The 26,720-nt window shown below is 57.9% G+C and overlaps 4 protein-coding genes and 1 long non-coding RNA gene across 14 annotated transcripts in view; 2 read left to right on the top strand and 3 right to left on the bottom strand.

The window, feature by feature from the left end:
* Positions 1 to 202: 202 nt before the first annotated feature.
* On the top strand, positions 203 to 5,746 carry SLC7A4 (solute carrier family 7 member 4). Its single transcript, XM_061465705.1, has 5 exons — positions 203 to 242; positions 1,366 to 2,391; positions 2,491 to 3,167; positions 3,650 to 3,758; positions 4,202 to 5,746. Exons 2-5 carry the CDS (start codon positions 1,410 to 1,412, stop codon positions 4,390 to 4,392), a joined length of 1,959 nt encoding a protein of 652 aa, XP_061321689.1. The 5' UTR covers positions 203 to 242; positions 1,366 to 1,409; the 3' UTR covers positions 4,393 to 5,746.
* Positions 5,747 to 9,740: 3,994 nt separating this feature from the next.
* On the bottom strand, positions 9,741 to 10,537 carry LOC133275594 (uncharacterized). The gene is made up of 2 exons (XR_009745612.1): positions 10,439 to 10,537; positions 9,741 to 10,307 (listed from the first exon to the last, which is right to left on the bottom strand). It is a non-coding gene; the product is annotated as an uncharacterized LOC133275594 (long non-coding RNA).
* A 2,213-nt stretch (positions 10,538 to 12,750) lies between these two features.
* On the top strand, positions 12,751 to 21,704 carry P2RX6 (purinergic receptor P2X 6). 3 transcript variants are annotated; one of them, XM_061465704.1, is made up of 12 exons: positions 12,751 to 12,895; positions 12,988 to 13,138; positions 13,212 to 13,283; positions 15,534 to 15,609; positions 16,127 to 16,220; positions 16,463 to 16,543; positions 17,571 to 17,712; positions 17,901 to 18,010; positions 18,471 to 18,564; positions 19,753 to 19,818; positions 20,471 to 20,548; positions 21,284 to 21,704. In XM_061465704.1, the coding sequence occupies exons 1-12, from the start codon at positions 12,771 to 12,773 to the stop codon at positions 21,320 to 21,322; spliced, it is 1,128 nt and encodes a 375-aa protein (XP_061321688.1). In that variant the 5' UTR covers positions 12,751 to 12,770; the 3' UTR covers positions 21,323 to 21,704. The 3 variants fall into 3 exon arrangements, 2 of the variants coding, with proteins under 2 accessions (XP_061321688.1, XP_061321687.1); XM_061465703.1 differs by lacking the exon at positions 21,284 to 21,704 and adding an exon at positions 20,737 to 20,936; XR_009745654.1 differs by lacking the exon at positions 21,284 to 21,704 and having other exon boundaries at positions 18,471 to 18,648; positions 20,471 to 20,545.
* Positions 21,705 to 22,089: 385 nt separating this feature from the next.
* LOC133275593 (transmembrane protein 17B-like) lies at positions 22,090 to 23,371 on the bottom strand. The gene is made up of 2 exons (XM_061465638.1): positions 23,258 to 23,371; positions 22,090 to 22,946 (listed from the first exon to the last, which is right to left on the bottom strand). The coding sequence occupies exon 2, from the start codon at positions 22,469 to 22,471 to the stop codon at positions 22,118 to 22,120; it is 354 nt and encodes a 117-aa protein (XP_061321622.1). The 5' UTR covers positions 22,472 to 22,946; positions 23,258 to 23,371; the 3' UTR covers positions 22,090 to 22,117.
* Positions 23,372 to 25,655: 2,284 nt separating this feature from the next.
* The window catches only part of AIFM3 (apoptosis inducing factor mitochondria associated 3), a 36,003-nt gene continuing 34,938 nt past the window's right edge, over positions 25,656 to 26,720 (bottom strand). For 7 of the 8 annotated variants that reach the window (XR_009745652.1, XR_009745651.1, XM_061465700.1 and 4 more), the window contains one exon: positions 25,656 to 26,481. Coding sequence is in view for 6 of the 8 variants with exons in the window: in XM_061465700.1 (XP_061321684.1) it covers positions 26,442 to 26,481 (40 nt within the window). In the remaining 2 variants the exon portion in view is untranslated. The remainder of the gene's footprint in view (positions 26,482 to 26,720) is intronic. The other variant, XM_061465698.1, reaches the window with a different exon arrangement.

Below are 26,720 nucleotides of genomic sequence, written 5' to 3'. Positions count from 1 at the left end.
GGCTCCCACCTGCATCCCCGCTGTCCCCTCTGCACCCCCCGGTGCCGGGGTCCGGGCCCCGCCGCTGCCCAATGGGGCTCATGCCCGAGGCTCTCCCGTTCCCGGCCCCGCGCTGCTCCCGGCGGGGGCACCGCCGGCTCCCCCCGCCCCGAGGGACTCCCGCGGCAGCCGCGCGGGTCCCGCCCTTCCGCTTGGCCGGGGAGGCGGAGCCGGGCGGCGGCGGCGGCGGCGGCGCGGAGCAGGTGGGGAGCGGGGCCGGGGAGCGGGACCCTGGGGGCGGCGGGGCCGGGAGCGGGGCACGGCGCGGGGCGATGGGGAGCGCGGCGGGGGCACCGGGGCAGGAATCCCGCCCCTCGGCCCGGGGGGACCGTGACCGCCCCGTCGAGCTCCGTGTCCCCTGTTGGGTGCGTCGGAGTCGGGTACCCCGACACTGACCCCTCGCACCCCGTGCACGGGTGTTCGGAGAGGGGCTGGGGGTGCCTCCAGCGCGTTTGGTGCCAAGAGGCCCCTTGTCCCCATGGGCCGGTGTCATGCCGGCCGCTCACGGCGGCTTTTCCAGGACCTTTTGGCCTCTGGGACCAGTGGAGCCAGGGAGCAGGGCTGCGCCGAGAGCCCTCTCAGCAGGATCTGGGGCTTGGGGCTCTGGGATACACGTATCCCAGCACAGGGAGGAGGGGAGAGCATCCTGGAATCACTGGCTGCCTCATGGAGCAGCTGTAAAGCAGCACCTGGAGATGCCAGATGCCTCCTCTTGCTCTCCAGGAGCCTAATGCGTTTCCTGGTCTGGCCAGGATATTCCACGTCCTCGCTTGGAGCTGCTCTGGACTTCCTGCTGCATGCCAAGCCACTCTTGGGCTATCCCTGGGCAAGCAGGGGAGACAGAATCATAGAATCAACCAGGTTGGAAAAGACCTTTAAGATCATCAAGTCCAAGCCTTATCCCAAGACTGCCATGTCCACCACTAAGCAATGTCAGGATTTCATCCCACCCTCCCTGGGCTCTTGGCACACCAGGTCAGGGAGAGGTTGAATAAGGTGGGGGGGAAGCAGCAAAGAAATGTTCAGCAGGGCCAGAGCAGTCTGGTTTGGGTTTAATGCAGCTCTGGTTAAAAAGAAAAGCCTCGGAGATGCTGCCTTGGAGATGCTGTGCGTTCCTTCCCTCCTGGCACACAAGCATGGGTCCCCACTGGTGGTTGTGTGTCCTGAGCCACCACCCAGGGGAAGGACACGCTCCAGTGCTGAGCCCAGTGCTGGCTGAGGAGCGAGGGACACTTTGAATGTGCCCTGGTGCCTTTTCCACCCTGTCCCCACCACCCAGTGCATCCTTACAGGGGGGATGCTGACACCATCCTGCTCCTCTGCCAGGTCTCCAGGCAGGGTCTGGCCGAGGGCCCCCCACTGCCTCCAGGATGGCGCGATGGCTGCCCCGCTCCACCGACCTGACCCGCTTCTGCCAGAAACTCAACCGGGTGAAGACCCTGGAGGATGACATGATGGAGACATCCTTCAACAGATGCCTTTCCACCATTGACTTGACGCTGCTGGGCATTGGGGGCATGGTGGGCTCCGGGCTGTACGTCCTCACAGGCACCGTGGCCAAGGAGATGGCTGGCCCTGCCGTCATCGTCTCCTTCATCATTGCGGGCTTTGCCTCGCTCCTGGCTGCTCTGTGCTATGCTGAGTTTGGAGCCCGCGTTCCCAAGACAGGCTCTGCCTACATGTTCACCTACGTGTCCGTGGGGGAGATCTGGGCCTTCCTCATCGGCTGGAACGTGCTGCTGGAGTACATGATTGGGGGAGCCGCAGTGGCCAGGGCCTGGAGCGGTTACCTCGACTCCATCTTCAACCACAAGATAAAGAACTTCACCGAGACCCATGTGGGCACCTGGCACGTGCCATTCCTCGCTCACTACCCTGACTTTCTGGCAGCCGCAATCCTGCTGGTTGCCACCACCTTCATCTCCTTCGGGGCCAAAGTGTCCTCCTGGCTCAACCACGTGTTCTCGGCCATCAGCATGGGTGTCATCCTCTTTATCCTCATTATGGGCTTCATCCTCGCGCAGCCCAAGAACTGGAGTGCCCAGGAGGGTGGCTTTGCCCCGTACGGGCTGTCGGGCATCATGGCCGGCACAGCCACCTGCTTCTACGCCTTCGTGGGCTTCGATGTCATCGCGGCCTCCAGCGAAGAGGCCAGGAACCCTCAGAGAGCTGTCCCCAGGGCCATTGCTTTCTCCTTGGGGCTGGCCACCGGTGCCTACATCCTGGTGTCGGTGGTGCTGACGCTGATGGTGCCCTGGCACACGCTGGACCCGGACTCTGCCCTGGCAGATGCGTTCTACAGGAGGGGTTATGCCTGGGCAGGGTTCCTGGTGGCTGCTGGCTCCATCTGTGGTGAGTACTGGCAGTGGTGGGAGTGCTGCTCGTTACGGGGGCTGGGATCCCGGGTGGTGTGGGTCTGACATGGTCCTCCTTCTCCTGCCCACCCCTCAGCAATGAACACGGTCCTGTTGAGCAACCTCTTCTCCCTGCCACGCATTGTCTACGCCATGGCTGAGGATGGGCTCTTCTTCCGCGTCTTCTCCCGAGTGCATCCCCGCACACAGGTGCCTGTCGTTGGCATCGTGGTCTTCGGGTTGCTCATGGCACTGCTGGCCCTTGTCTTTGACCTGGAGGCCCTGGTGCAGTTCCTCTCCATTGGTACGCTGCTGGCCTACACCTTCGTGGCTGCCAGCATCATTGTCCTGCGCTTCCAGCAGCAGAAGGGGGATGTCCGTGCGCCGGCGGCTGGTGGCCGGCCCAGCCTCGAGCCCCACGAGGGCCCATCTGCCGGTGAGCTGAAGGAGTACGAGTCCTTCTCTGACAAGCTCCAGCTGGTGGACAGGGACAAGAGCAAAGAGCACCGGGAGCCAGGGCAGCTGAAAGCAACTTTTGAGCCCTACCTGGAGTTCCTTAGCGACTTCTACCCAGGGGAGGTGGTGACGGTGGCCGTGGTGACCTTGATGGTGTCAGCCGTCTGCCTATGCTCCATCCTGGTGTTTGGCAGCACCCACCTCCACCTGCCCACCTGGAGCTACTCCCTGCTGCTGGTCCTCTTCAGCCTGGGCTTCCTGCTCAGCCTCCTGCTCATCTGGGCGCACGAGCAGCAGCACGGCACACAGACCTTCCAGGTACGCTGGGGACCAGGCAGGAACAATCCCTCTGCTGGGGTCAGTAGGGTGGGAGCAGCTCCGATGGACCCGCAGGAGGTCCTGGTCACACTGGTCTGGTGAAAGCACTGAGGCTCTTTTCTCCAGCCGCCAAACCACTTTTGTGCCCCTTATGCCCCCCTCCAGTTTCAGCCCGGGTGCAGCCGTGTGGGTGGTGACACCAGTGGTAACTCCACCTCCCTGCCATGCCTTGGCTTGGCTGCTCCGGCAAGTACCACACTGGCTCTGGGTTGCACCAGGAGGTTGTTCCATCCAGAGCCATGCCCACTCCACCAGCCTGGCTCCCAGCTCCTGGCTCCCCCACTGCCGCTGTTCCTTTCAGGAAGCCCAGTGTGACAATCACTTGTCCCCCACGTTCACCAGTGCCAGCTTTTGTGTCTGTGGTTTTCAGGAGGGGGAACATAGTCCTGCAGGTCTCACCCTCAGCTCCTTTCCTTCCGCAGATCCCTCTCGTGCCCCTGTCTCCAGCGCTGAGCATCCTCCTCAACATCTATTTGATGCTGAAGCTCAGCTACATGACGTGGCTCCGCTTTGCCATCTGGCTGCTCCTCGGTGAGTGCTCCTGCGCAGCGCGAGCCAGGGAGTGGGACCGGTCTGGTCCCGGTGGTGAACAAGCCATCTGGTGGCTTTGGCAGCTCTTGCCCCTGGGGGATGGGTTTATAAAGCACTCTGTGTCCGTCCCTTTCTGTCTCCAGTTACCCCTTGGAGACACGAGCTGAGATCTCCCAGCATCTCCCTGACTCTCATGTTTACGGAGTGTTTTGCTTGTCCCTCTGAGGCTTGGATCCTCCCTCAAGCTTTGGGCCAGAACCACCCCCTGCTCCCGCGGCAGCTCCCTGGGACTCCCCCTCCCTGGGGACGCGGGTGCCCGGGATCCGCAGGATCCTTTCTCTCCCTCAAGCAGCTTTGCAGCCCCCGCCGGGGCCGCGGCTTGTGCCACTCGCGGGGCCGCCGGCCGCGTCCCGGCGGGCTCTGGAGCCGCTGTCCCCCCGCAGGGCTGCTCGTGTACTTCGGTTACGGCATCTGGCACAGCAAGGAGAACCTGCGGGAGCCGCGGGAGCAGCGCCTCAGCGCCCGCTACGTGGTGTTCCCCAGCGGCAGCCTGGAGGAGAGGGTCCAGCCCGTGCAGCCCAGCGCCCAGCCCGCCAGCCTGCCCGACACCGACACCGCCGACGGCAAGAGATGACCCCCCCGGGGCACGGGGGCACCGGGCTGCGGGAGCACCTGAGCCCCTCCCCATGGCAGGCCCAGAGACCCCCCCTCCTCCTCCTGGTCCCTTCGATAGTGGAGCTGCCAGGTCTGCCCTGGGCACGTGGCTCCATGTGATGCTGCTCACCCTTCCTGTTCCCCTCAGAGTGTGTGTGTATGTGGCTGGCTCCCTCCCTGCCCATCCCCAGCGCCCAGTGCCTGCCCTACTCACAAGGAGCTGCATCCTCACCACCTTTCCCTGAGCAAACCCAGGCACTGTGCAACAGATCTCCTTGTTGCCAGCCCATCCACACAGCCAGGGATGCTGAGGACCCCTGGGGATTGGGACAGGCACCCCACCACTGCCCATCCTGGGTCTCATCCTGGCTGTAGCCCTGCAGACCCCTCTACCTGATGCTGTGCCGTCTGGGGAGGGAGACGGGACAAACATGCTTCCCTGTTGGCATTCCCACTGTCCCCATCCCCAGGGCCACATTCCTGAATGTCTAGAGCTGAGGAGCCTGAGGAGCATATGGGGACATGGGATGGAGAAGGAACATGGCTGGAGTGACTGGCTGGGCAGGGACCCTCCAGCAGAATCCCAACTTCACCTTCCCAGCTGGCATCAGCCATGCCCAGCTGGAGGGTGATGCCAGGGCCAGGCTCCTGCCCCAGCCCTGGGTGTAGGTGCTCAGGACCTTGGGTTTGTTGTCTTGTCCCCAGAGGTCCCCAGCAGTGCCCTGGGTTGGGCTCCCTCTTTCCCCTGCACCCCAATAGCACAGCCTGCCCTGCCCTGCTGTGGGGGGCTCAGCTCCCTGTAATGCCCCCTCCATGCTCTCTGTGAGTTGGGACGGGCTCTGTGGGTGCTTTTTGTTGTTGCCCCACCCCGGCTGCCATGGTGTCGTGGGATGGCCTATGGGGTGACGCTCTGTGGCCACCCCAGGCTCCTTGCCTATGGGCAGACTCAAGTGAAAGAGTTGGGGTTCAGCCAGCACAATTTGGAAGGAGGAAACAACCCATTGAGCAGGAGATTGCTGATTGCCAGGTCCTGCAGCAGGGACACCATGCTCCCTGTCACTGCATCCTGCGAGGAGCCAGGCACCACGGGTAAGCTGGTCCCATTGCTTCTTGCTGGCCAGTCCCTGGGCAGGCTGGGGGTCTCTATAGGATACACCAGCTCCCTGGTGAACCCTCTGCTGCCAGTGCTGCTCCGTGTCTTGCCTCATCCTCGTGCTGCTGCTGCAATGGAGCAGCGTGTCTCTGCTGTGCCATGGCCCTGCTTGGCACCTCTGTGTAGTGGCTTGTGAGCAACGGGCTGCCTGGTCACCCTCATAAATGCTGGTTCTCTGATGGCTCTGGCTGTGTGTGCTCTGTGTCCCCTCCCAGGAGTCAGTCAGAAAACAGCTTGGGCTGGAAGTGGCATTCAAAGCTCATCCAGCCCTACCCCTGCAGTCAGCAGGGACATCCTCAGCTGGAGCAGGTTCCCAGAACCACATCCAGCCTGGCCTTGAATGTCTCCGGGGATGGGGCATCCACCACCTCTCTAGGCAGCCTGTGCCAGGGTTTCACCACCCTTGTGGTAACAAATGTCTTCCTCACATCTAGTCTGCATCTCCTCAGAGCAGAGCAGAGGGGCAGCGTGGGGAAGCTGCTCCCTCAGACGATGCTCAGGAGAGGTCTGCTAAGCCTTGGGGAAAGGGGGAGTCCCGCTGCCCGCTGCCCCTGCAGCCACGCTCCTCCTGAGCTGCCTTCCTTCCTCCAGCTAGAGCTGCAGCACACATGGCCAGGCCTCCAGCACTGCTGAGGGCAGCTTTGCTCTTCTGACACGGGTGTTCTGCCATGAAGATGGACTCCAGCCAGACCCATGGAAACGGATCTCCAAGGGCCTGGGGCAGCTGTGCAAAGGGGGCCTGGAACTCGAGCTTTACAGGTAGGCATCTGTAACTGCATTCACCCAGGTGAGCCTGCCAGGGATGGGGCAGCCACAGCTTCTCTGGGCACCCTGCGCCAGCGCCTCAGCACCCTCACAGGGAAGAGCTTCTGCCTCAGAGCTCATCTCAGTCTCCCCTCTGGCAGGTTAAAGCCATTCCCCTTGGCCTGTCCCTAAGGGCCCTTGTCCCAAGCCCCTCTCCAGGTTTCCTGCAGCCCCTTTAGGCACTGGAGCTGCTCTCAGGTCTCCCCTTCAGGAGCCTTCTCTTCTCCAGGCTGAGTCAGCCCAGCTCTCTCAGCCTGGCTCCAGAGCAGAGCTGCTCCAGCCCTCGCAGCAGCTTGTGAACCAGTGCAAATAATGGGAATTAAAGTGTGAGACATTTGAGATAACCCCCAGATAACCCCATCCTCACTGTGGTTGTTCATGAGGGAAGTTTCCTTCCCATGGTAACAGTCATTCCTTATTAAAATAATAAAGCATTCAACAGGTATCTGGGGAGGCAACAGACTTATCTCGTTGGCTTTTAATCTCTGCCATAAATCCATTGTCAGCAGGATAAAGGTAAATAGAACCACAGTTATCTATCAGGAGCCCAGCGCAGGGCTGGGAAGAGCAGTCAAAGTCCCAGCAGTGCAGGGCAAGCTGAGGTGCAGAGCACTTTCTTTTTCTCTGATGGAGGAACTCAGCAGAAGCCACATCACAAAACCCTGTGGGCTGTGGCCGGGGCCAGGCTCACCCCGTGTGGGCTCAGTTGGGCTTTTAAACTGGTGAAAACCCAAGAGTTGTTGAATCTTCCTCGGGGACTGTAGTGACAGGACAAGGGGTGATGGGTTCAGACTGAAACAGGGAGATTATGATGAGACATAAAGAAGCTTTCCCCTCTGAGGGTGCTGAGGCGCCGGCACAGGGTGCCCAGAGAAGCTGTGGCTGCCCCATCCCTGGCAGTGTTCAAGGCCAGGTTGGACACAGGGGCTTGGAGCAAGCTGCTCCAGTGGAAGGTGTCCCTGCCCGTGGCAGGGGTTGGAACTGGAGGAGCTTTAAGGTCCCTTCCAATCCAAACCAGGCTGGGATGCCATAAATGAGCCTTGTCACGATCCATAGTTAACCTGTTTTTCAGATGTAGAGAAATTCCTGTTGGGCTGCACCATAAAAAGCAAGTGTGGACCCAGCACAGCCCAGGAGAGGCAGGGAATGGAAGGATTGAGCTGTGGTTAAAGGCGGCAGGGCAGTGAGGAGCCTCCCGAGCACAGCCCTGGCTCCTTTATGAAATAGGATTACAAAATCGCTTGCTTCGTGTGTGTCATTCATGTTCCTGCTGCAGCAATGTGCCCTGTGCTGGTGCGGAACATGTCATAATTGGTTTTAAACTGCCCACTAATGCACACACACAAAAATGGGGTGTCAGTAGCCACCAAGGCAGCGCTCCTGCAGTGTTTGGTTCCTGAAAAGAGGATCAGCAGGAAAAAGCCATCCAAACTAAACACCACCAGCAGTGCTCTGAGATGGGAGCCTGTGACTGGAGGGAGAAAACCCATCAGTTCCCCACCTGAACCCCTGTACACAGGATCCAGCCACCCCCCTGTGCAGCTCACAGCCCGTGTTCACAGGAAGCTGCTGGTCTCTAGGGGCTGGTGTTACGCTGCGTTTCCATGGGAGTATCTTCCAAGTAGCCTTAAATAAATAAGTAGATTATTTTCTGGGGCTCCCAGAAATGGCCTGGTCAGCCTGGCTGGGCTGCTGGAAACCCATCTAATCGAGATGCATCAGTGCAGTATGTAGGTCAGTGGTGTGATGGCTGGTGCTAGGCTCCGGGAGCCTGGAAGGGCTTTAGGGGGCATGGGGCAGATGCAGCTCCAGCACATGTGCTCTAGTGCTGGGCTAAAGGGCTAATAATCCCCTCACCTCACCAGTGAGGCTACTGGAATGGGAGGACTGGGAGAGGAGCTGGTTTGCCTGCACTGAGAGGAGAAAAACACAAATTCAGAGGGGGAATAACATAAGATTTGTACTAGAGATAACACTGGTGTAGGGATGCTACCCACCATCATTTACATCATAGAGACTCCATCAACCTGAGTCCCCCGACCCCAAGATGCAGCTCAGGGACACAGGGGTACCCAGGCCAGCTCCAGAGACAGCCCAATGGGACTGAGCTGGGTCCACAGGACAGCAAAGACATGGACCTGTTGGAGAGGGTGCAGAGGAGGAACACAGGAACAATCAGAGGCCTGGAGCAGCTCTGCTCTGGAGCCAGGTTGAGAGAGCTGGGCTGGGTCAGCCTGGAGAAGAGAAGGCTCCTTAAGGGGAGACCTTACTGCAGGTGCCTCCCAACGCTGTTTCAGAGGGAGTTTAATCGCAGGCGTTATGCTGGACTAAGCAGGCACTGACCCACTTGCAGGCTCAAGCCCTATTCATGCTCGAGGGAAGACAAGCGGAGCCCCAGGCTCTGCAGGAGTGGGCTGTGCGCAGGAGAAAGCAGCTCAGTGCCACCTCCCAGCCTTGTTTCTAAATGATCTCCCCCAACTCTGGAAGCAGCACAGGGACTGCAGGGCTGGTGGGAGGTTGGCTGTAAGTAATCCTCTCATTATCCCTACCACGCTCCGCTCCTCCTCCTGCATGTACAGCCAGAGGATGAGGTAACTCTGTGCTGTATCTCTAGGCACCAGCAGCAGCGTCTGCTCCTTCCACAAGTGAGTGAATGGCAGGGCATTGCCAGATGGCACGAACCCTGCGTCCTGCTGTCCCTTCATCCTTCCACAAAGCACCGGCGGTCATAGCACCACACTGAGCAGAGGGGTTTCCAGAGCATTCCAGGAGCTGCGCTCATGTTCCCGCAGCCTGTGTCTCACCAGCCCCTCCTCTGCGGCCACAGCTTCTCTCTGTTTCTCCGTACGGTGCAGACATGGAATCACAGAATGGTTCAGACTGGAAGGGACCTTAAAGCTCCTCCAGCTCCAACCCCTGCCACGGGCAGGGACACCTTCCACTAGAGCAGCTTGCTCCAAGCCCCTGTGTCCAACCTGGCCTTGAACACTGCCAGGGATGGGGCAGCCACAGCTTCCATTCTCTAACCTATGTATAAACCTGCCGGGTGACAACCCTCAGCGCTGTTGGTCTGTGAATAGCTTCAAATCCCACCTGGTGTACAAATTCCCACACGTTCAGAGCTGTAGGCAGGACCTTTAACTACAATGCCCTGCAAAGAACTCATAGCCAGGAGTTTTTGCCCTGATAAATCAGTGTATGAGTACAAAAGTGAGGAACCTACCAAACCAGATCCCTCATTAGCTGTGGTATCAGAAACACCAGCACCACTCTGCCTGCACCTGGAGCAGACAAGTCCTCAACCTGGTTGTGTTCCACAACCTCCTGCTCTCATGAAACCACAGAACAATGGAACATTCACCATAGATATCCCGGGTTTAGTATGATTTTACTTTGGATCTTTTCTCTGTAGAGCACAGGAAGGGCGTGGGGCAAAGGACAGAACAGGAGCAATAAATGGTGGCTACATGTTTTCAACTATACATTAATTTGCAGGTTTCTAGGACACTCCATGTGGTAAATCAGAACTGCACAGAGTTACTTTGAAACAAAGAGGCTAAACCTCATCTTCTGCTGAGCACTAACACCACATGCATCTTCCTGGTGTGAAGTCGGACATCCAGAGCCATGACCCAGGAGAGGGGCTCTACTTTGCAGAGCAAGGGCTCCATGTAAGGCTGCTGAGGAACTGCGCAAGGCAGCAGCTGAAATGAGTCAGCAGTGGATGTGACAGTCAGTTCAACAAAGGAAATCCTACTGTGGAACAAGAGAACAAGCCTAAGGCAGGAAGCATTTGTTCACAGCACATGTCTGGGTAGGACTTTGCTTCCTACACATCATCAGTGCACTCCTGGGCTGCAGAGACCCCACTGCAGCAGGCTGTGGCTCCAAGCACCAGCAGCACACACAGCACATGATGGTCCTCCAGACGAATGCCCCTATACACAGAGATGATGATTAAAAGGAGCCACTGGCCCTGCATGTGCTGGCAGAGACTCAGGGCTGGCTGTAGCAGAAATCTTAAAGCAAAGACAGGAAATCTGCCAAGTGTTGGCAGTGATGAAGTCACCAGTATCTGCATAGATGCTGCTCCAGCACTGCCCTGCTCATCCTGGTGCCATGGGCTTGGTGTTCCTCAGAGGTGCCACAGGAGCAGCCCCAGAGAGACCCCACTGGGGGGGTCCCAGGCTGAGCACAGAGCTCAGCCTTCGGCTGACTTCTCTGCAACTTCCAGAAGATTCCACCATATCAGAAGATTTGGAGAAGCATTTTCACAGCATCACATAGCTCTGCAAGCTCTTTGTTCACAGGGATGCCCTAGAGGGGCACATGACTACAGGTAAGCAGCATATGGTATGATTTAGCCTTCCTCAGAGAACAGATATTCAAATATGTGTTCAATTTGAAGGCTGAAACAGCTGCTTTCCTTTTTGTCTCCACTCCTGTTTGCTCACCTCCTGCTGCCTTTGCAGTCAAACAGCTTTTCCAGTCATCTTCAAGCACAGCAATGGCTTCCTCCTGTGCTGGTTGACAACCTCCTCTCTTCCCTGCACCACTGGAAGCTCACAGGACATGTGCCCAGGAAACCTGCTCAGGTTTCCAATGGCAGGAGCTCTGGGCAGGGGTAAAGGGGGAGGAGGACTGGTTTCTGTGCCAGCAGCACACACCAGCCACACACCTGGCTGGAGGCCAGGGCTGGGGAGGGTGAGGCTGTGGGAAGGTACCTGTTTGCTTGGAGCCAGCTTTCAGACTCAGCCCAGGCGGAGCGGGAGCCGGTGCGGGCAGATCGGCACGGGAGCAGCAGCGCTTGGCTTGGTGATCAGTCATTGCCTTTTCTCTCCTCTGCTGCCCTTGCAGCCTGTGCTCACAGCACACATGCGCTTCGTTGTCCAGCAGCTACGAAAGGAGAGATCCGTTGAGGTTTTAATGGCCTGCCTTGAGGTTATACAGAGAAATACCTGAACTAACCTGAGCTGCCTTTGACTTTAACCTTAATCCTTTTAACTGCCGATCTTTCAGAGTGTTTGGCTTCATGTGCTTCTCCTTAGGTGAAATTCTTGGAGCAGCAGCAGCAGGAAAGGTTGGATTAAAGGGATTCACAATCAGCTGGAACCATTTCCATAGCCACGGGGCAGCTGCCTTGGCCAAAGCCTTGGGGGTTGGAGGTGTTTTCACTCCTGTTTGTAAGTTCTGAGATCTCACCTGAAGCTTTCTCTGTTGAAAGGGGTGTGAATTCTGCACTGTGCTGTCTGCCTGTGCCCTTGTCTGTCCAACTGCCACCTATGAGCTGCGATCGATTGTAGAAACTTTGGAACTAAGTAAAATCACCCATTGTCTATGGACATATTGCAGATGTTTTAATTTCTTTTTCTAGTTCTTCCCCTTTTTAGAGTCAAAATTACTACAAGGAGCAGTTTTATTTCATTTCACTCCTGGTTCACAAATCAGTACAGGAATTGTTGTAATCTCTGTACAGTTTTCACTACAAGAAAAAATCTCTCACTAAAATAAACAGATTCTCCAGCCTCCGAGGCTGAAAGGGGCCACTGTAGTAATTTCATTTTCCCTCTCGTGTAATGCAAATCCCACGTGCCATCCAGGAACTGGTAGAGCAAGGCTCCTCCTGCCTTTCAGGCAGCGGAGGGATTGGGGGGGATTTGTCCAAGGTTGATTCAAGTGCCAGGAGGTTGTCAGTGGTGTGCTCATGTCACACGATGGGCACACCTCAAGGAGCCGGGGGTTTCCTCAATGGCTTTGGCAACAGTGGAGCAGATCCTCAACCCATGAGGCTGTGGCTGCCCCATCCCTGGCAGTGTTCAAGGCCAGGCTGGACACAGGGTCTTGGAGCAAGCTGCTCCAGTGAAGGTGTCCCTGCCCGGGGCAGGGGGCTGGGACTTTTAAGGTCCCTTCAACCCAAACTGTGCTGGGACTTGATCTGAAACAGTGGGTTTGCTATTGGGAAAGGCAGAACTGCTGTGCCCGGCTTGGGTGTTTCACTGGGTTGGGTGAGGGACCACAGCCCCGTGTGACTGCCGGGGGATGGAGGGGACAGCCCAGGCTGGCCCCAGGGCCCTGTCCCGGGTGTCCCTCACGCCTCATGGTGCTGCCGCCCCTCCCTCCCTCCCCCGCGGGCCAGGCCCCGGTGCCGCAGGAGGCCGGATCACGCCGCAGGCCCGGCAGCAGCCAAAGCTCAGCGCTACCGCCGCCGCCATCTTCGGCCCAGGGCTGCCGCGCTGCTGCCATGGCGACGGGGCGGGGCTTGGCTCCGAGGGGCGGGGCCAGGCTCCGAGGGGCGGGGCCAGGCTCCGAGAGGCGGGGCCACGGTGCGGCGGGAACCGCGGCCGGGCCGTTGCGGCAGAGCCCCGGGAGCGGAGCCCCGGGAGCGGAGCGGTGCCGCCGCCATGGCGTGCGGGCCGTGCCGCGGTGTGCTGGACTACAAGACGGCGAAGTTTGCGGTGACGCGGAACTGGCGGGTCGGGCTGCTGCACCGCCTGCTGCAGCTCGGTGCGCTGGGCTACCTGCTCGGGTAGGGCGGCTCACGCGGGGCCCGGCCCTCCCGGAGGCGGCGGGGTGGCCGGGGTGTCCCCTCAGCGCGCATCGCCCCGCTGCCCCCCGCAGGTGGGTGCTGCTGGTGCGGAAGGGCTACCAGGACACCGACCGAGCCCCCCGCGCTGCCGTCTTCACCAAGCTGAAGGGGGCGGCGGCCGCCGAGGTGCGGGGCTCGGGCCGGCGGCTGTGGGACGCGGCGGACTACGCCCGGCCCCCGCAGGTACTGTGGGAACCTCCGGTGCTGAGCGGGGCGCGATGCGGGTCCTCGCTGACGGCGCCTCCTTGCCCCCTAGGGAGGAAACGTGCTTTTCCTGGTGACCAACTTCGTCGCTACTGCCGGGCAAGCGCAGGGCACCTGCCCCGAGGTGAGTGCGGGGGCTGCGGGGCTGGCGGCGCTGCTGCTCGGTCGCTTGCTCTGTCAGACCCACACGGGCACGGATCCGCGCAGTGCAGCCAGCACCTTCCAAGGGGCAAGGACCATGCGCTGCTGGAGCTCACCAGCTCTGGGCTTCCTGAGCGGTGGTGGCACTGTGTGGTCGCTGCAGGCTTCCTGCTGCCTTTAGGCAAGGACCGCTCGGGTGGGCCAAGCTGTTATCTTATTGCTGTTCCATCTCTGCAGTGCAGCTGGCGCCAGCGCTGCCACCCCCAGCTAACATCTCTATTACCTGTGCTCCTTCTTGAACCTCACATGTATTCTTGGTTTCTTGCTGCCACATTCTCTAATCTCTGACTTGCCTTTTTTCCCTGATGCTCTTGCACACCTGCCGTGGACGCGGGTCATGTTTCCTTTATAATTCTGCTGCAGGACTGGAATCCTCTCCATCTTGGTGTTCTATTATTAGAAGGAATGGAGCACAAGGTTTGAAGGTTTCCCAGTCAGCCAGCACTTAATGGTATATGTTCTCTCGGAGAAATCTTCCCTTTAAGGCTGGATTCAGGCCAGCTCCTGCACCGAACTCTCTCAGGCTGCACTCTGCTGGGCAGACAGGAGCAGATGACTCAAGCTAAGCCGCTGCCGGCACCTTGTGCCTGAGCCAACCATTGTTTGTCCTAATGGACAGAAGTGTCTGTGCCAAGTGGCACTTGCCATGTGTCTTGTTACCTGGACTGATGTGCTGATGTGCAAATATCTGTTGTGTGGGTCCCTCTGGAGGCTGAAGCCTTGACATCTGATTTGGATCAGGAAGACAAAGTGCTCTCATAAGTGCTTATTACAGCATTGCAAGGGGGTGTTGCAAGCTATGGGTGGACCATCAGTGGGAGCGAGGGTCCTGAGTCTGGTATCCAGCCCCCTCCAGCACTCAGGCAGGACTTGCTGGTCCCTCCAGTAGTCCTGTGGGCTTGCTTCTGGACAGCCTACAGCGCTGCCAGGCACATGGGCCCCTGTGATCAGTGGTCCCACTTCAGCTGCTGGCACTCATACACCCTTACACACAACGGGATAGGGCCCCTCAACCGGGAAGGTAGTTAGGAATGAAGCTGAGTCTGCAACAGGACAGACTATGCTGGCGAGGTGCAGCCCACTGTCGTGACCAGCCAGCTCTGTACATGTACACCAGCTCTTTGCATCTTGTATCCCTCTGTTTTTCAATTAGATTGCCTAGATTCCTGCCTTTTCCATGCCTTTTCCATGCCTTTTCCATGCCTTTTCCATGCCTTTTCCATGCCTTTTCCATGCCTTTTCCATGCCTTTTCCATGCCTTTTCCATGCCTTTTCCATGCCTTTTCCATGCCTTTTCCATGCCTTTTCCATGCCTTTTCCATGCCTTTTCCATGCCTTTTCCATGCCTTTTCCATGCCTTCTCTTCCTCTTTTAAACATCCCGTCCCCTCAACATCCTGTGCAATCCCGAAATGCTCTTCTGCATCCCATGATTCCCATACCCTGAGACCATGACCATCCTGTCCTGTCCCCCCCAGTCTAAAGGTGCTTCAGAGCTTGTTTTAGTGGGTCTCGCACCTGAAACAAAGGACTGAGACTGCCTGGGGGGGTGGGGAGGGGTGGGGGCAGACAGGCACCCCCACTCACCCCTCTTCTTCTGAGTCCATAACTGGGGCTTCCCACTGCTTTCGGGCCTGGGGAGCTGGGTTTGTTGGGCTGGTGACTCTTGGGACGGCCTTGGGAGTAGCTGGGGGAAGGTGTTGCCCCCCCCGCCTCTGTCTCTGTGTTAGAATAGGAGCTCCAGCACTCAGGTGGGTCCAGAGTGAGGGTGAAGCTTTCTATGTGTGTCTCTTTCCATGTGTCCCGCTGTATGTAGGGTCTCTTCCCAGCGGAACTGTGCTGGTGCTTTACAAGGTGCCTAATGGGCTCTGCCGTTAAGGCCTTCCTGAACCTAATGGTGCTCATTCCAAGTCCCAGCTGAAAGATCCAAGCTAGCTCCTGAGGCTTCCTCTGCTTCCAGCGTGGAGGAGGGAGACAGGAGGGAAGGGTTGCCCCGTGGAGATGCCTCTCTCCTCGCTGCCTGGAGCCTGCCCAGGTTCTGGACGTGGCGGATGTCTTCTATAAGTGTTTGGGACGTGCACAGAGGAGCAGGCGCAGCAGCACAGGGGTGTGGGTGAGTGATCGTGTGGCCTCGGGTGCTGCGCAGTGACAGCACATCTCTCTGTCTCTCTCAGAGCCCCTCTGTTCCCGCTGGGATGTGCACGGAAGATGCAGACTGTCCCATGGGAGAGCCAGTGGTTCATGGCAATGGTACTGGGTATTTTGCTAAATAAAAACCTCAACCATAAAATCATTGAATTCCTCACGTTTCATAACAAACAGGCCCACAAAGGCACCACAAGTTTAGTGCTTTCTGGGAGCATGCACTGAAGTGCTCTGCAGCCATCTGTTCTTGGCACAACCACCCAGCGACCTGTCCTGGCTGCACGAGCAGGCACAAGGTGCTGTCACAGCAAATGCTGAGTGCTTTGTTTCTGACACTGGCTGCTGGAATTGAAACCAGTGTACTGTGTGATTGGCAGATTTTCCTTTTGTAATACAGCCTGGCCATGGGGCAGAGCAGCAAACAGCACCTTGTCTTTGTATGACAGCATCCTTGAAAGAAGGTTTCACAGGGAAAGTGTTGGGTGGGTGAAAGGCTGAAGATGATGCCAGGGTTCTTTGTGGTTCAGAACGAGCTTGTGGCCAGGGCACTGTCCCAGGAGAGGAGCTGTGGAGATGCTGTTTCAAAAAGGAAAAGCAATTATATACATCGTCTCCTTTCTAGGGATAAAAACTGGGAAATGTGTCATGTTCAACACCACACATTCCACCTGTGAGATCTATGGCTGGTGTCCCGTGGAGAACAACACCCTGTCCAGGTAAGGCACAGTCTGAGGAGACAGCAGGTTCCTTCCCTCTGTGTAACCAGGAGCCTGATCATACTTGCCCAGTGGGCAGCCAGGCCCAGGGAAACCTTTGACATTGATCTACCAGTCAGTTAAGATTCTTGTGACTGTCCATTGTAGCCACAGTCCTGGGATTGTGGCAGAGACTGGAGTGAGGGGAGCAGGGACGTGCCTTGGCCTCTGTGCACAATCTGAGTTCACCGGTGGTTTTCCAGGAAACCTCTTCTGGCTGAGGCGGAGAATTTCACTCTTTTCATAAGAAATACTGTCCACTTCACCAAATTCAACTTCTCCAGGTAAGCAGGACACCCCGCAGCCCTCCCTGTGCCCACAGCCTCACTGGGGTGTCCTGGAAGCCCTGTGCCATCACACAGGTGATGTTGGCAGATGTAAGAGCAATGGGATGGGGAGCCCTCAGGGAGAGATCCTGGTGTCTGTCTGCCTGTGACACACAGAGGCCACTCATTCCCAAGGGCTCAGCTGTAATTTACTTTTCTCCTTAGTAGCTGGTGCAGTGCTGTGTTTTCAACCTTAGCCTTGGCACAAGGCTGATAACACACCAATGGTTCAGTTGTTGCTCAGTAGCACTCCCATCAAAGACTTTTCAGTGCTCTGCCAGTGAGGAGGGGCATGGGAAGCTGGGAGGAAGCAGAGACAGGACACCTGACCCAAACTAGCCAAAGGGGTGTTCCATCCCACAGCACATCATGCTCAGTATAGAAACTGGGGGGAGTTACCCAGGAGGCCCAGATCGCTGCTCGGGTTGAGCTGGGTATAGGTCGGGGTGGGGCTGTTGCTGAGCAGTTGTATTCTCTGCCTTTGTTATTTCCTTTATCGTTATTGTTACTGGTGGTAGCAGTAGTGGTTTCTGTTATACCTTAGTTACTGGACTGTTCTTATCCCAACCCGTGAGAGTTACATTCTTTCCATTCTCCTCCCCATCCCTCCCAGTGTAGGGAGGGAAGTGAGTGTTAAGTAGCGCACTTAGTTGCTCCTGTCAGCATTGTTCTCACACTAAAGTAAAAAACAGAGCCCCACCAGCTACTGAGAAGGAGAAAAATACCTGTTACAGCTGAAGCCCAACAGAGTGGAAGGACCATGGCAGGTGTGAAGGGTGGTAACTCCGTGTATGATTGCTCTGGGCTGGTTTCCCTTTACCCTCTCTTCAGCTGAGGCTTTACGAGAGGCAATGACTATTCCCCCTTGGAGCAGGAGCATCAGCAGTCCCACTCCAGCAGGAGAATCTCCTTTTCAGCCCTGCAGCAGGACTCTCTGACCTCCCATTCCACCCGTGATGGCTCCCCCCTCTCTCTCCTGTCTCAGGTGCAATGCTCTGCAGACCAATGACCCTTACTATTTCAAGAGCTGCACGTATGACCCATCCCTCAGCCCCTCCTGCCCCATCTTCCGCGTGCGTGACATGGTGGAGGCAGCTGGAGAGACCTTTGAAGACCTCGCACTGCTGGTACTTGTTCTCTTTAATATGGAAGATGACTCCAAATCCCCCATGGCTGTGTGCAAGGGACTGGGGGCAGGAGACAGGTCTGACCCGTGAATTGTTAAGGGAATGTGTGATCTGTGGCTGTTGGAACAGTGAAGAACTTGTCAAATCTCTGATCCCCAGTGAAATCTTTGCTGCAATGTGTTCTGCAGGGAGGGAGCATCGGAGTTCGCATTGAATGGGACTGTGACCTGGATCGCCCTGCGGCTCACTGCCAGCCTCAGTACTCCTTCAGCTTGCAGGACAGGAGGTACAATTTCAGGTGAGGATGCTGGGACAGTGGCCACATGGGCCCATATGTTGAGCACACAGTGATCTTTTGAGATCTCAGTTTTCCTGATGGGTGCTCTGAAAGGAGCAGGAGGGACAGTGGGATGCAGTAACAGTCCTGGGGTGCTGTGATAGTTCCTGCACCCTGTGGCTGTGCTGTTTGGAGCTGTGAAGGCATTTCCTGCTGGAGGGCAGGGACATGTGGCAGCTCACGGCTGTGCTGACCCTGAACTAGACACACTGGGACCTGCGTGCTCCCAGTGACCCCAGGCTGGGTGCTGAGTGGATGCTGATGCCCCCCTGCTGATGCCAAGCTGCTGCATCACCCATGTCCCAGCCTGCTGGAGGATGAATGGTGTGCACAGGCACATGGCTCCAGCAGTCCCAGGCCACTGGACCGCTGCCTGCACAGAGCTGCCCTGGCTTTGAGCCACGTCCAGTGTCTCCCACAGAACTGCCTCCTACTACTGGGACTCCCAGCGACGGCTCTACCGGACCCTGCTCAAGCTCTACGGGATCCGCTTTGACATCTCCGTGCACGGGCAGGTACTGCTGTCCCCGCCGGGCTGAGTCCCTCACCGCTCCTGCCTGCCCTCTCCTGCAGCCTTCCTGGCATGGCTTCTCACCCTGGTGAGCCCTTCCCCGCCTCCTAGAGTTTTCCAAGCAGAGCGGGAGATAATGGTCTCTCCTATTTGAAGGGAAGTTTCTTGACAATGCCCTGAGCAGGGAGGCTTCCCTCACTGATGATGTGGGTGTCAGGAAGCACTGGGCCCTGTAGGCGAGGTGAGGTTGTCTGGGAGATCAGCCTGAACTTTTGTGAATGTGGGCAATTAATCTCTTCTTAGAATCAGAATGGTTTGGGTTGGGAAGGACCTTAAGATCATCCAGTTCCAATCCCCTGCCACAGTCAGGAACACCTACTAGACCAGGCTGCTCTAAGCCCCAGCCAGCCTAGCCTTGAATACTGCTAGGGATGGCCCTGTTTCAGTTTGAACCCATCACCACTTGTCCTATTGCTACAGTCCCTGACTAAGAGTCCCACTCCAGCATCCCTGTAGGCCCTTCACATACAGGAGGCAGCTCTGATTTCTTGATTTACTGTACCCTTGGGGAGAAAACCCATGGGCATAATGACGGCTGACACCACAGTGTGCAGTATTACTGACAAACTCGGCACTCAGCTGTGCCAGATGGGGCCTGTGCTGAGAGAATTTGCCACCTGAGAGATGTAAACAGCTGGTCTGTTATGCTTAGCAGTGGCCTTTTTACCTGAATAGGGTGAAGCAGGTGTTTGAGACAGGGTGCACCACTTCTGGGTTGTGAGATCAGGTCCAGGAGATGTAGAGCAGGATTGAACAGCCAGGGATGAGACAGGAGCCTGGAAATCTCTGATACCAGACTCATTGAGCAGGGGGGACACATCACACTAGGGCTGTTTGCTGGTCACGGGGATGTTCTGTGGGTGGCAGCTGCTGGCCTCCTGCAGCAAGAGGGAGGCTCCCACTGTGCCTGCAGGAGTAGGGGGTCACAGTAACCTCTGCTGCCACCAATGCATGAGCTGCCCCAGTCCCTTCTTTGGCAGCCAAAGGGGTTTTGAGTCGAGGTGACAGAAGTTGGGTTCATAGCTATGGAGAACTGACCTTGGTGTCATCCAGCACATCCCTGGCTTCAATAAGTCTGCCAGCAGGGTTTGTTCCACACCTCTCACCACTCTCCACCCACTGTTCTTACCAGGCTGGGAAGTTCAGCATAATTCCTGCTGCTGTGAGCTTTGGCACTGGCATTGCATTCTTTGGTGCTGTGAGTATTCTCTATACGTGCTTCTCTGAGCTGTGGGTTGGGATTTGTCTCTCGCCCGTTGTTACCCTGCCTGCCCCGGCACACAGCTCCCTGGTGTCCAGATCAGGGTGTTAGATGCCCTTCTGTTGTGCTGCTGGGTCAAAGATCCTGAGCGCTGCTGGGACACAGCTCATGGAGGGAGATGTCTGTGTGCCCCTGGGAAGAGGTGTTGCTGGCTGGTCTGTTCCAGCTGTCTCAGCCTGCAGGAGTGAACACCTCCTCTGTGTGTCTGCCCTGACTAGAGGGAGCCAGTGTCCTGCTCCAGCACGGGCACACTGTTGTGGTCATTGAGGTGGGGTAGCCTCTTGTAGAGTGCGTCTGTGGCTCTTCCCCTCCAGCAGAGCCCTGGGGAGCCTGGATCCCCCTGGCCCCTCTTTCCTCACATGTGCTCATCCCAGTCCACGTGGCCCTGGCCTTGCTTTCCTGCATTGCTGCCCAGGTGATCTCATCTAACTTCTTGTGCAGCTCATGGGAGCAGGCTGGGTCAGAGACCTGCCTGGGTGGCTTGTGCTGGAGACAGGTCAGGTTTGCAGGGCTTGGTGGGAGCTGAGGCCTGGTTTTCCTATAGGAAGTGCTGCTGCTGACCATGCTGCTGTGCTTGTCTTGTCTCCAGGCCACGGTGGTCTGTGACCTAGTTCTGCTCTACCTGGATGCAAAGGCTGACTTCTATTGGAATGAGAAGTTTGAGGAGGTAAGGATGGGGCCACTTTTAAGAGATGAGGTTGGAGGCAAGTTTTGCAAGTAGGTTTAATCGTCTGCCCCTTGGTTAAAACTCTGTTCATGAGATCTGGGAAAACGCCAGTTTAGCAGTTCTGAGTCTCGGTGGTTGGTCTGAGCGGAGCCTGAGAGACTAAACTCCTCCAAGTTTAATGCCAACAGGTGGCAGTGGAAGAGAGGGACCAGACCAGTGCCCCACCTGCAGGAAAACCTGAACCACAACCTCAACTCCTGTTAGAAAACAGGGAGTCCCTGAGAGGACCTTACCACAGAACCTGACCCAGCTTGACATTATTCATCTTCCAAACTGAAGCTGGCCAAACTCCATGTGCCAAGGGCAGCTCTCTCAGGGTGCTGGAGCTGTCAGCTCAGTGCTGCCCATCCTGGGGAACTGGGGGGGTCAGAAAGGGGTGTGCTGGGGAGGGGGGCTGCAGAGCAGGAAAGCTGCCAGCCTTGGCTTGGCTCATCTTCAGCTTTATCTGGCTAAGTTTTAGAAGCCTCTGAGGACACAGATCTCCTGGTGACCTGCCCCAGGGCTGCACCATTCCCCTGAGGGGAAAAAGCTATCCCTAATGCCTGATCTGAGTCAGGAGTGGAGTGGGAATATCAAACAACGGATCTGGCCCATGGGACTGAGCAGAGCAGGACCCCCCACTTGGGCTTTCCCCTTCTCTCTGGTGCAACTGAGATGCTCCTGTTCATTTTTCAGGCAAAACCCCCCAAAGGTAAGAGTGAAGCTGCAGCTTAGGGCCATCGGGGACACTCCACCAGGCACCCTGTGCTCCAGGGCAACCTGGGGTAGATGTGATGGGGACACAGCTGCAGCCTGGGTGCAGGAGGCCCTGACCAGCACTGGTGTGTGTGTGCTGCTGAGCTGGGGCTCTGCCTGCCCTGGAGCTGCGTTTGCATCAGCAGAAGTTCTTGGCTCCTGGCGCATGAACCCCATGTGCAGCTCCCAGCCAGGCCTGGAGTGGAGCTGCTGTGAGGCCTCGGGTTTGCTGGGAAGCTGCTGGCCCATGCTTGCCACGAGAGGCTTGAAGCACTGCACTTCTTCCCCTTTCCCATGGCCATGGGCCTGGAGTTCCTGTGAAAACCAGGGACCCAACAAAATAAAGCTGCTTGGAAAGTGGGAGGTGGCTCTGCTCTCCCTATAGCACTGGAGCTGGCTCCAAAGGGTTAGTGGTGCCCCTCTTGCACCTCCCAGCACCCTTGGTGATTCCAGCTGAGATGGGTGACCCACATCCTAGGAACCTCTGCAAGGAGCAGCAGGGTTATCCCCTCCTCTGCTGTGCATGGGAAGGGTTGAGGAGCTGAGCTGAAGCCAGCAGCCCTGGGCTGGGACTTGCTTGCTCCTGGTTCTTGCCCTCTGCCAGGGCTGATGATCTGGAGGACAAGTACAGCATTTTGGGGCTGCTGAACCCCATGCTCTCCCCTTCCCCAGGCTGTGTGGGCCCAGTGGGGGAGGTCTGTGCCATGGGCTGCTCTGGACACCCTTGCACTGCCTGGCTCACAAACACTGCAGCACTGGGGCCGTGAGCACTGTTTAATGCTCCCTGATGGGGCTGACAGCGTGGGCTGGGGGAGTCTTGCAGCAGGGTCCTTCCCTGGCTGCCTGCGCTGACAGATCCCGGCCGCCCTCCTCCCACTGCCGCAGGTAGAACTGTGCTGCCAGCTGCTTGCTCATGGTGCGCAGAGCCAGGAAGGCAGCCACGATCTCGGCCAGGAGGAAGGCCAGGAGCAGGCTGTGCACTGCCAGCTCCAGCGGCAGGCACAGGACCTGGCTGTCCGTCAGCAGGAAGAGCAGGAGCGGGAGCTGGATCAGGAGGGAGAGCAGGAGGAACCCGGCCAGCTCGGGTACCTGCAGGAGCAGAGCTGGTGACATGGGTGCAGAAGCCATCGGTGGGGTACGGAGACCACTATCCCACTCTGCTGGCCTTGGCACCTTGGGCACTGGGACATTGCTGCCACACAGAGCTGTGCCTGTGTGTATTCAGGCACTGTGAAGCCCAGTGCTGGAGCATTGCACCCATGACACAGGGAGGGGTACAGCAGGAGAATGAGTCAGTCCCTTGTCCCCTGCCTCCAGGTCCTGCTTGCCCTTATGCTTCCCTCCCAGGATGGCTCCAGACAGGACTCCAGGAGGAATGGGTTGTGATGGGTGCTCGGGTCCTGAGTGAGGGACCATCCAGCAAAGCCACAGCAACACCACCCCTCACCAGGAATAGGGGACTTGAGGCCAGGGCAGAGGTGGTGCTTACCTTCTCCTGTAGGTTCCCCAGGTAGCCCAAGTAGAGGCGGGAGCCCTCAACCAGCAAGAGGATGAGGAAAGTGGTGACCAGCAGGAACTGGTAGTGCCCAGGCAGGAGGTGATACTGGAACAGGGGCACAGCCTCATCGCAGCCAGCCCTAACACCTGCATCCCATGCCCAGTGTCCCATCCCCTGTGCACCATTCCTTGTGCCCCATGCCGAGATCCGTGTTGTTTTCATTCTGCCCTCCCACTTTAACCTTCCCTTGCCTAGAGTTCAGTGGTGGGTCTCATTTCTGGGAGCCAGAGGTGAGCCATTGTGCCTTGTGGGGGACCCATTAAGCTTGACGAGGGTCCCCTCTCCCCTGCTCAGTGTGGCCCAGGCAGGCTGGGCAGGAGCAGGCTCAACCCCACACATGCTCCCTGGGACGGTACCTTCAGCTGCAGCATCATTCCCTCCGCCAGGCACCACGCGGGGAAGTAGCAGGCGTTGAAGTAGAGCATCATCTGGAGGGGCAGGTTGGCCAGCAGCTCGTGGGCTAGTTAGGGCAGACAGGGGTTGGGCAGGGCTGCTCAGCACCCGCATGGCCTCACTGCCCCAAGGGAGCCCCTGCCACGCTCAGGGGGACTCTGGGGAGCAGCTGCTAGCAGTAAATGCACTTATTGGTGGGTGGGTGCAGGGACCCCGCTCAGCAGCACCCGGGTGCTCAGTGAGGTGCTGGGCAGGCTCACAGGGATGAAGCGACACAGCCCCGCTGAGCCCTGCTGCGTACCTGGGCTGCACCTCTGGGCAGCGCCGCTGTCCTGCGTCTTGTTGTCCATGAAGAGGGAGCCGCTGAAGGCCACCAAGCCCCGGCGGAGGTTGGGGGGCAGTGGCGTGCGCGCAGCCATGGCAGCACTGAGCCCTGCTCGCCCCAGCGCGGCTCAGCAGGGATTAGCCGGGAGGGATTAAGGGGATGACAGGTTGGGCTCATGCGCGGGGCCACCGGCTCCCAGGGACAGCACGGCAGTCCCCTGGGACGCCAAGGCCCCGGGGGAGCCACAAGGACACAGCAGCTCCCCTCCATCACCGTGGTACCGACCACTCTGTCCCCAGCCCGTTCTCCCTGCGGGCAGCACCGGCTCTGCTGCACCCTCTCCAGCCAGGCTGTATCAACAGTTCCTGCCCGGAACTCCTTGACAATGATTCGGCCCGGACAGGGATGATGCTTTTTGCCAGGAATGCTTCTTCAAAGCATCTCATCTCAGTCTCCCCTCTGGCAGGTTAAAGCCATTCCCCTTGCCCTGTCCCTACAGTCCCTTGTCCAAAGCCCCTCTCCAGTGCTCTTGTAGCCAAGTCCCGCTGCCCCTTTCTACGAAGGAGCTGTTTCAGCTGGACTAGAACATCACCCCATGACATGAGAAACCCCAGTCACCACCATGGCTTTCCTTAGGACATGTACTGGATCCTGTCCACCACCTTGGCTAATGCTTACCGGTGGTGAGCATGTCCTGGAGCTGGGCAAAGCTGTGTTGTCTTCTCTGCCACCTCCTCTGGGACACCTCTCAAACCCCCACACCAGGAGAGAAAGTTTACACCTCTTAAGAAACCCCCTGTTCCCACTGGCAATGAGCACCAGTCTCTAAACCCAGCTGGGGCTCAGGAAGCTTGTTCACAATCCCCAGCTGAGTGGCACCATCACATGTGGCTTCACTACATCACCCAGCTACCTTCCAGGATGCTCACCTGGGTTGCCCCCACAGATGTGACCCCTCCCCAGCCCCACAGCTGGTGCTGTTCTGATGCTGGGCTTTTGCCTGTTGCCCTGCCCACATCTCACCCCATGTGCTGGCAGGACCCAGAAGCCACATAGTGGGCACAGCGCCCCTTCCCTTCCCGCACACCTGGGACCCCTTTGGTGGCACCACACCAAGGGACAGGGTTTTCTTAGCTCCTTCATGCCCTAAGCCTTCATTTAAAATAATCTCTGCTTCTCACTAGGCAGTTTCCCAGATACTGGAACTGGATAATCTTCCAACCCTAACTTCTGAGGCAGTTCTTCCCTGTGAGGGTGCTGAGGGGCTGGCACAGGGTGCCCAGAGAAGCTGTGCTTGCCCCATGGACCTAGGATGAGGCTTGCACACTCACATCCCCTTGTGGATCCTGCAGATATGTAACGGTTCAAGAAGAGGCCTCTGCTGGCTGCTGAGTGCTGGAGCATGCACATCCTCATCTGCTGTCCCCTCTGGTCACACTGCCTGCGAAAAGCCTTGCAGTGAAAGCAGAAGAGCCAAAGCAGAGACAACTGGTGCTGTTTCTACCTGGCAAAAAGGAAGTCTGGAAGTAAATCCAGATGACCTGGACACAAATGGGAAGCCTCCACAGCAGTGATTGCACCAACCGGCCAACCTGCAAGGATGACCCAAGGCCTTGGAAGGAACCGGAGATGATCCAGATCCCAAGAATAGCACTACTTTAATCCACAGAGGGGATCCAATTAAAAATATAAATCATCTTGCTCTGGGCTTGGAGTAAAACACTGACTGTGGGGGGAGACACCTGGGCAGAGCACTGGGGGCTCTCCAAGGGGGGTTCTTGCCCCCCCGGCTCTGCTGGGCTGTTTGGCACAGGGCTGCAGGCTGGCCAGGTCCGCTCCTGAGCTGGAGATAAGGTTCTTCAGCAAGGGGCAGAGAACACAACAGCAGAGCACCGGCATGGGAAGCCAAGATGGGAAATGCCGCCTTGTCAGGAGGCAGCAGGAGGGCAGGAGCAAGGAGCGATGGAGGCCGGAGGATCCCCTCCAGCTACTTGTCATTGAGGAACATTTCATTCATCGCTCAGGACAGCCCAGGGCTGAGGCACTGCCCCAGGCTGGGGGCTGCCCTCACACCTCTGCAGGGAGACCCCGCTCCGCACCGCACTCACACCGACACTGACCGAGAGCTGCCCCAAAAGCTGGGAGCAGCTCCAGCCCCTCGGCTGTGCTGGCACGGGGGGTGCTGCTGATGCTGGAGACTGATGAGCTCTAGAGCCCTCGGCCTGGGCAGGGACCACCTCTGCTAGGGCTGGATGGGGCGACCAGCGTGGGGAAGGGGCAAGACTCCAGCATGGGCTGTACAGAGACCCCCGGTGTGACCCCATCCCTGCCCGTCCCCACACTTCCTGAGCTGGGTGGGCACGGGGACAGCCATGGCAGTGCTGAGCCATGCGGAGGGGGAGCAGAGGTCCGGCTCTGCGGGGATGCACATCAGAACTCTGTGGGAACAAAGGGGATTGGGGATGGGGCCACATGCTTGAAAGCACAAGGAGCAACAAAAGGCACGCTGCTTACGGGGGCAAGGGTCTTGCTGGGGACTCCCAGTCTGTTGTCAGCATCTGCAGCACCCGTGCCCACCACCAGTGCCGAGCCCTGCTCTCTGTGGGGGCTGCTTTTCCAGCATCCCATGGGAATTGCAGGAGCAGAGCCCCAGCCTGGGAGGCAGCGGGGCAGGGGGTGGTGAGTGCACAGTGACCGGGGCCAGGCTCATCTGGGTCTGAAGGGGAAGTGACTCAGCCACGGTGTTCCCACTCCTCTGTGAAGCTGCCAGCCCATCTCCCCACAGAGAGTGCAGCACCAGGAGGGCACAGCCACCAGCAGCATTAGGAGCCTTTTCCTGTCAGCCAGGACATGTCTCCAGTTCTAAAAGAGAAAACAAACCAGCAGCACTGTGAGAGGCTTCCCAGCACGTGCAAGACTGTTCCTGATGCGTCTGGGCACTGCCCTCAGTGCTGGACACCGGTCCCATGGGCTGTGCCCCATTCTCCACCCTCACTCATGTGTCACTACACCTACCCAAAACATGATGTGCAGATCCTCAATTCCACCTCAAACTGAGCTCAAACAGTGGTGGTTGAGGTTTTTTTCCCCCAAAACAAGCC

The sequence above is a fragment of the Pezoporus flaviventris genome, unplaced genomic scaffold (genome assembly GCF_033815535.1).
Source record: "Pezoporus flaviventris isolate CSIRO_AGI_PZ_B2104156 unplaced genomic scaffold, CSIRO_AGI_Pfla_v1 ptg000041l, whole genome shotgun sequence".
In the NCBI taxonomy this organism is placed as follows: Eukaryota; Metazoa; Chordata; class Aves; order Psittaciformes; family Psittacidae; genus Pezoporus; species Pezoporus flaviventris.
This window is presented reverse-complemented; position numbering and strand designations above follow the sequence as displayed.

What these genes read in the sequence shown, in the direction of transcription:
- P2RX6 (XM_061465703.1), top strand. Translation starts at nt 12,771, where the DNA reads ATGGCGTGCGGGCCGTGCCGCGGTGTGCTGGACTACAAGACGGCGAAG. An exon ending in GCCAGTGGTTCATGGCAATG is followed by an intron (nt 15,610 to 16,126) that starts GTACTGGGTATT and finishes TCTCCTTTCTAG; the next exon opens with GGATAAAAACTGGGAAATGT. An exon ending in ACCAAATTCAACTTCTCCAG is followed by an intron (nt 16,544 to 17,570) that starts GTAAGCAGGACA and finishes CTCCTGTCTCAG; the next exon opens with GTGCAATGCTCTGCAGACCA.
- LOC133275593 (XM_061465638.1), bottom strand. Translation starts at nt 22,471, where the DNA reads ATGGCTTCTGCACCCATGTCACCAGCTCTGCTCCTGCAGGTACCCGAG.
- SLC7A4 (XM_061465705.1), top strand. Translation starts at nt 1,410, where the DNA reads ATGGCGCGATGGCTGCCCCGCTCCACCGACCTGACCCGCTTCTGCCAG. An exon ending in GGCTGCTGGCTCCATCTGTG is followed by an intron (nt 2,392 to 2,490) that starts GTGAGTACTGGC and finishes CCCACCCCTCAG; the next exon opens with CAATGAACACGGTCCTGTTG. An exon ending in ACGGCACACAGACCTTCCAG is followed by an intron (nt 3,168 to 3,649) that starts GTACGCTGGGGA and finishes TTCCTTCCGCAG; the next exon opens with ATCCCTCTCGTGCCCCTGTC.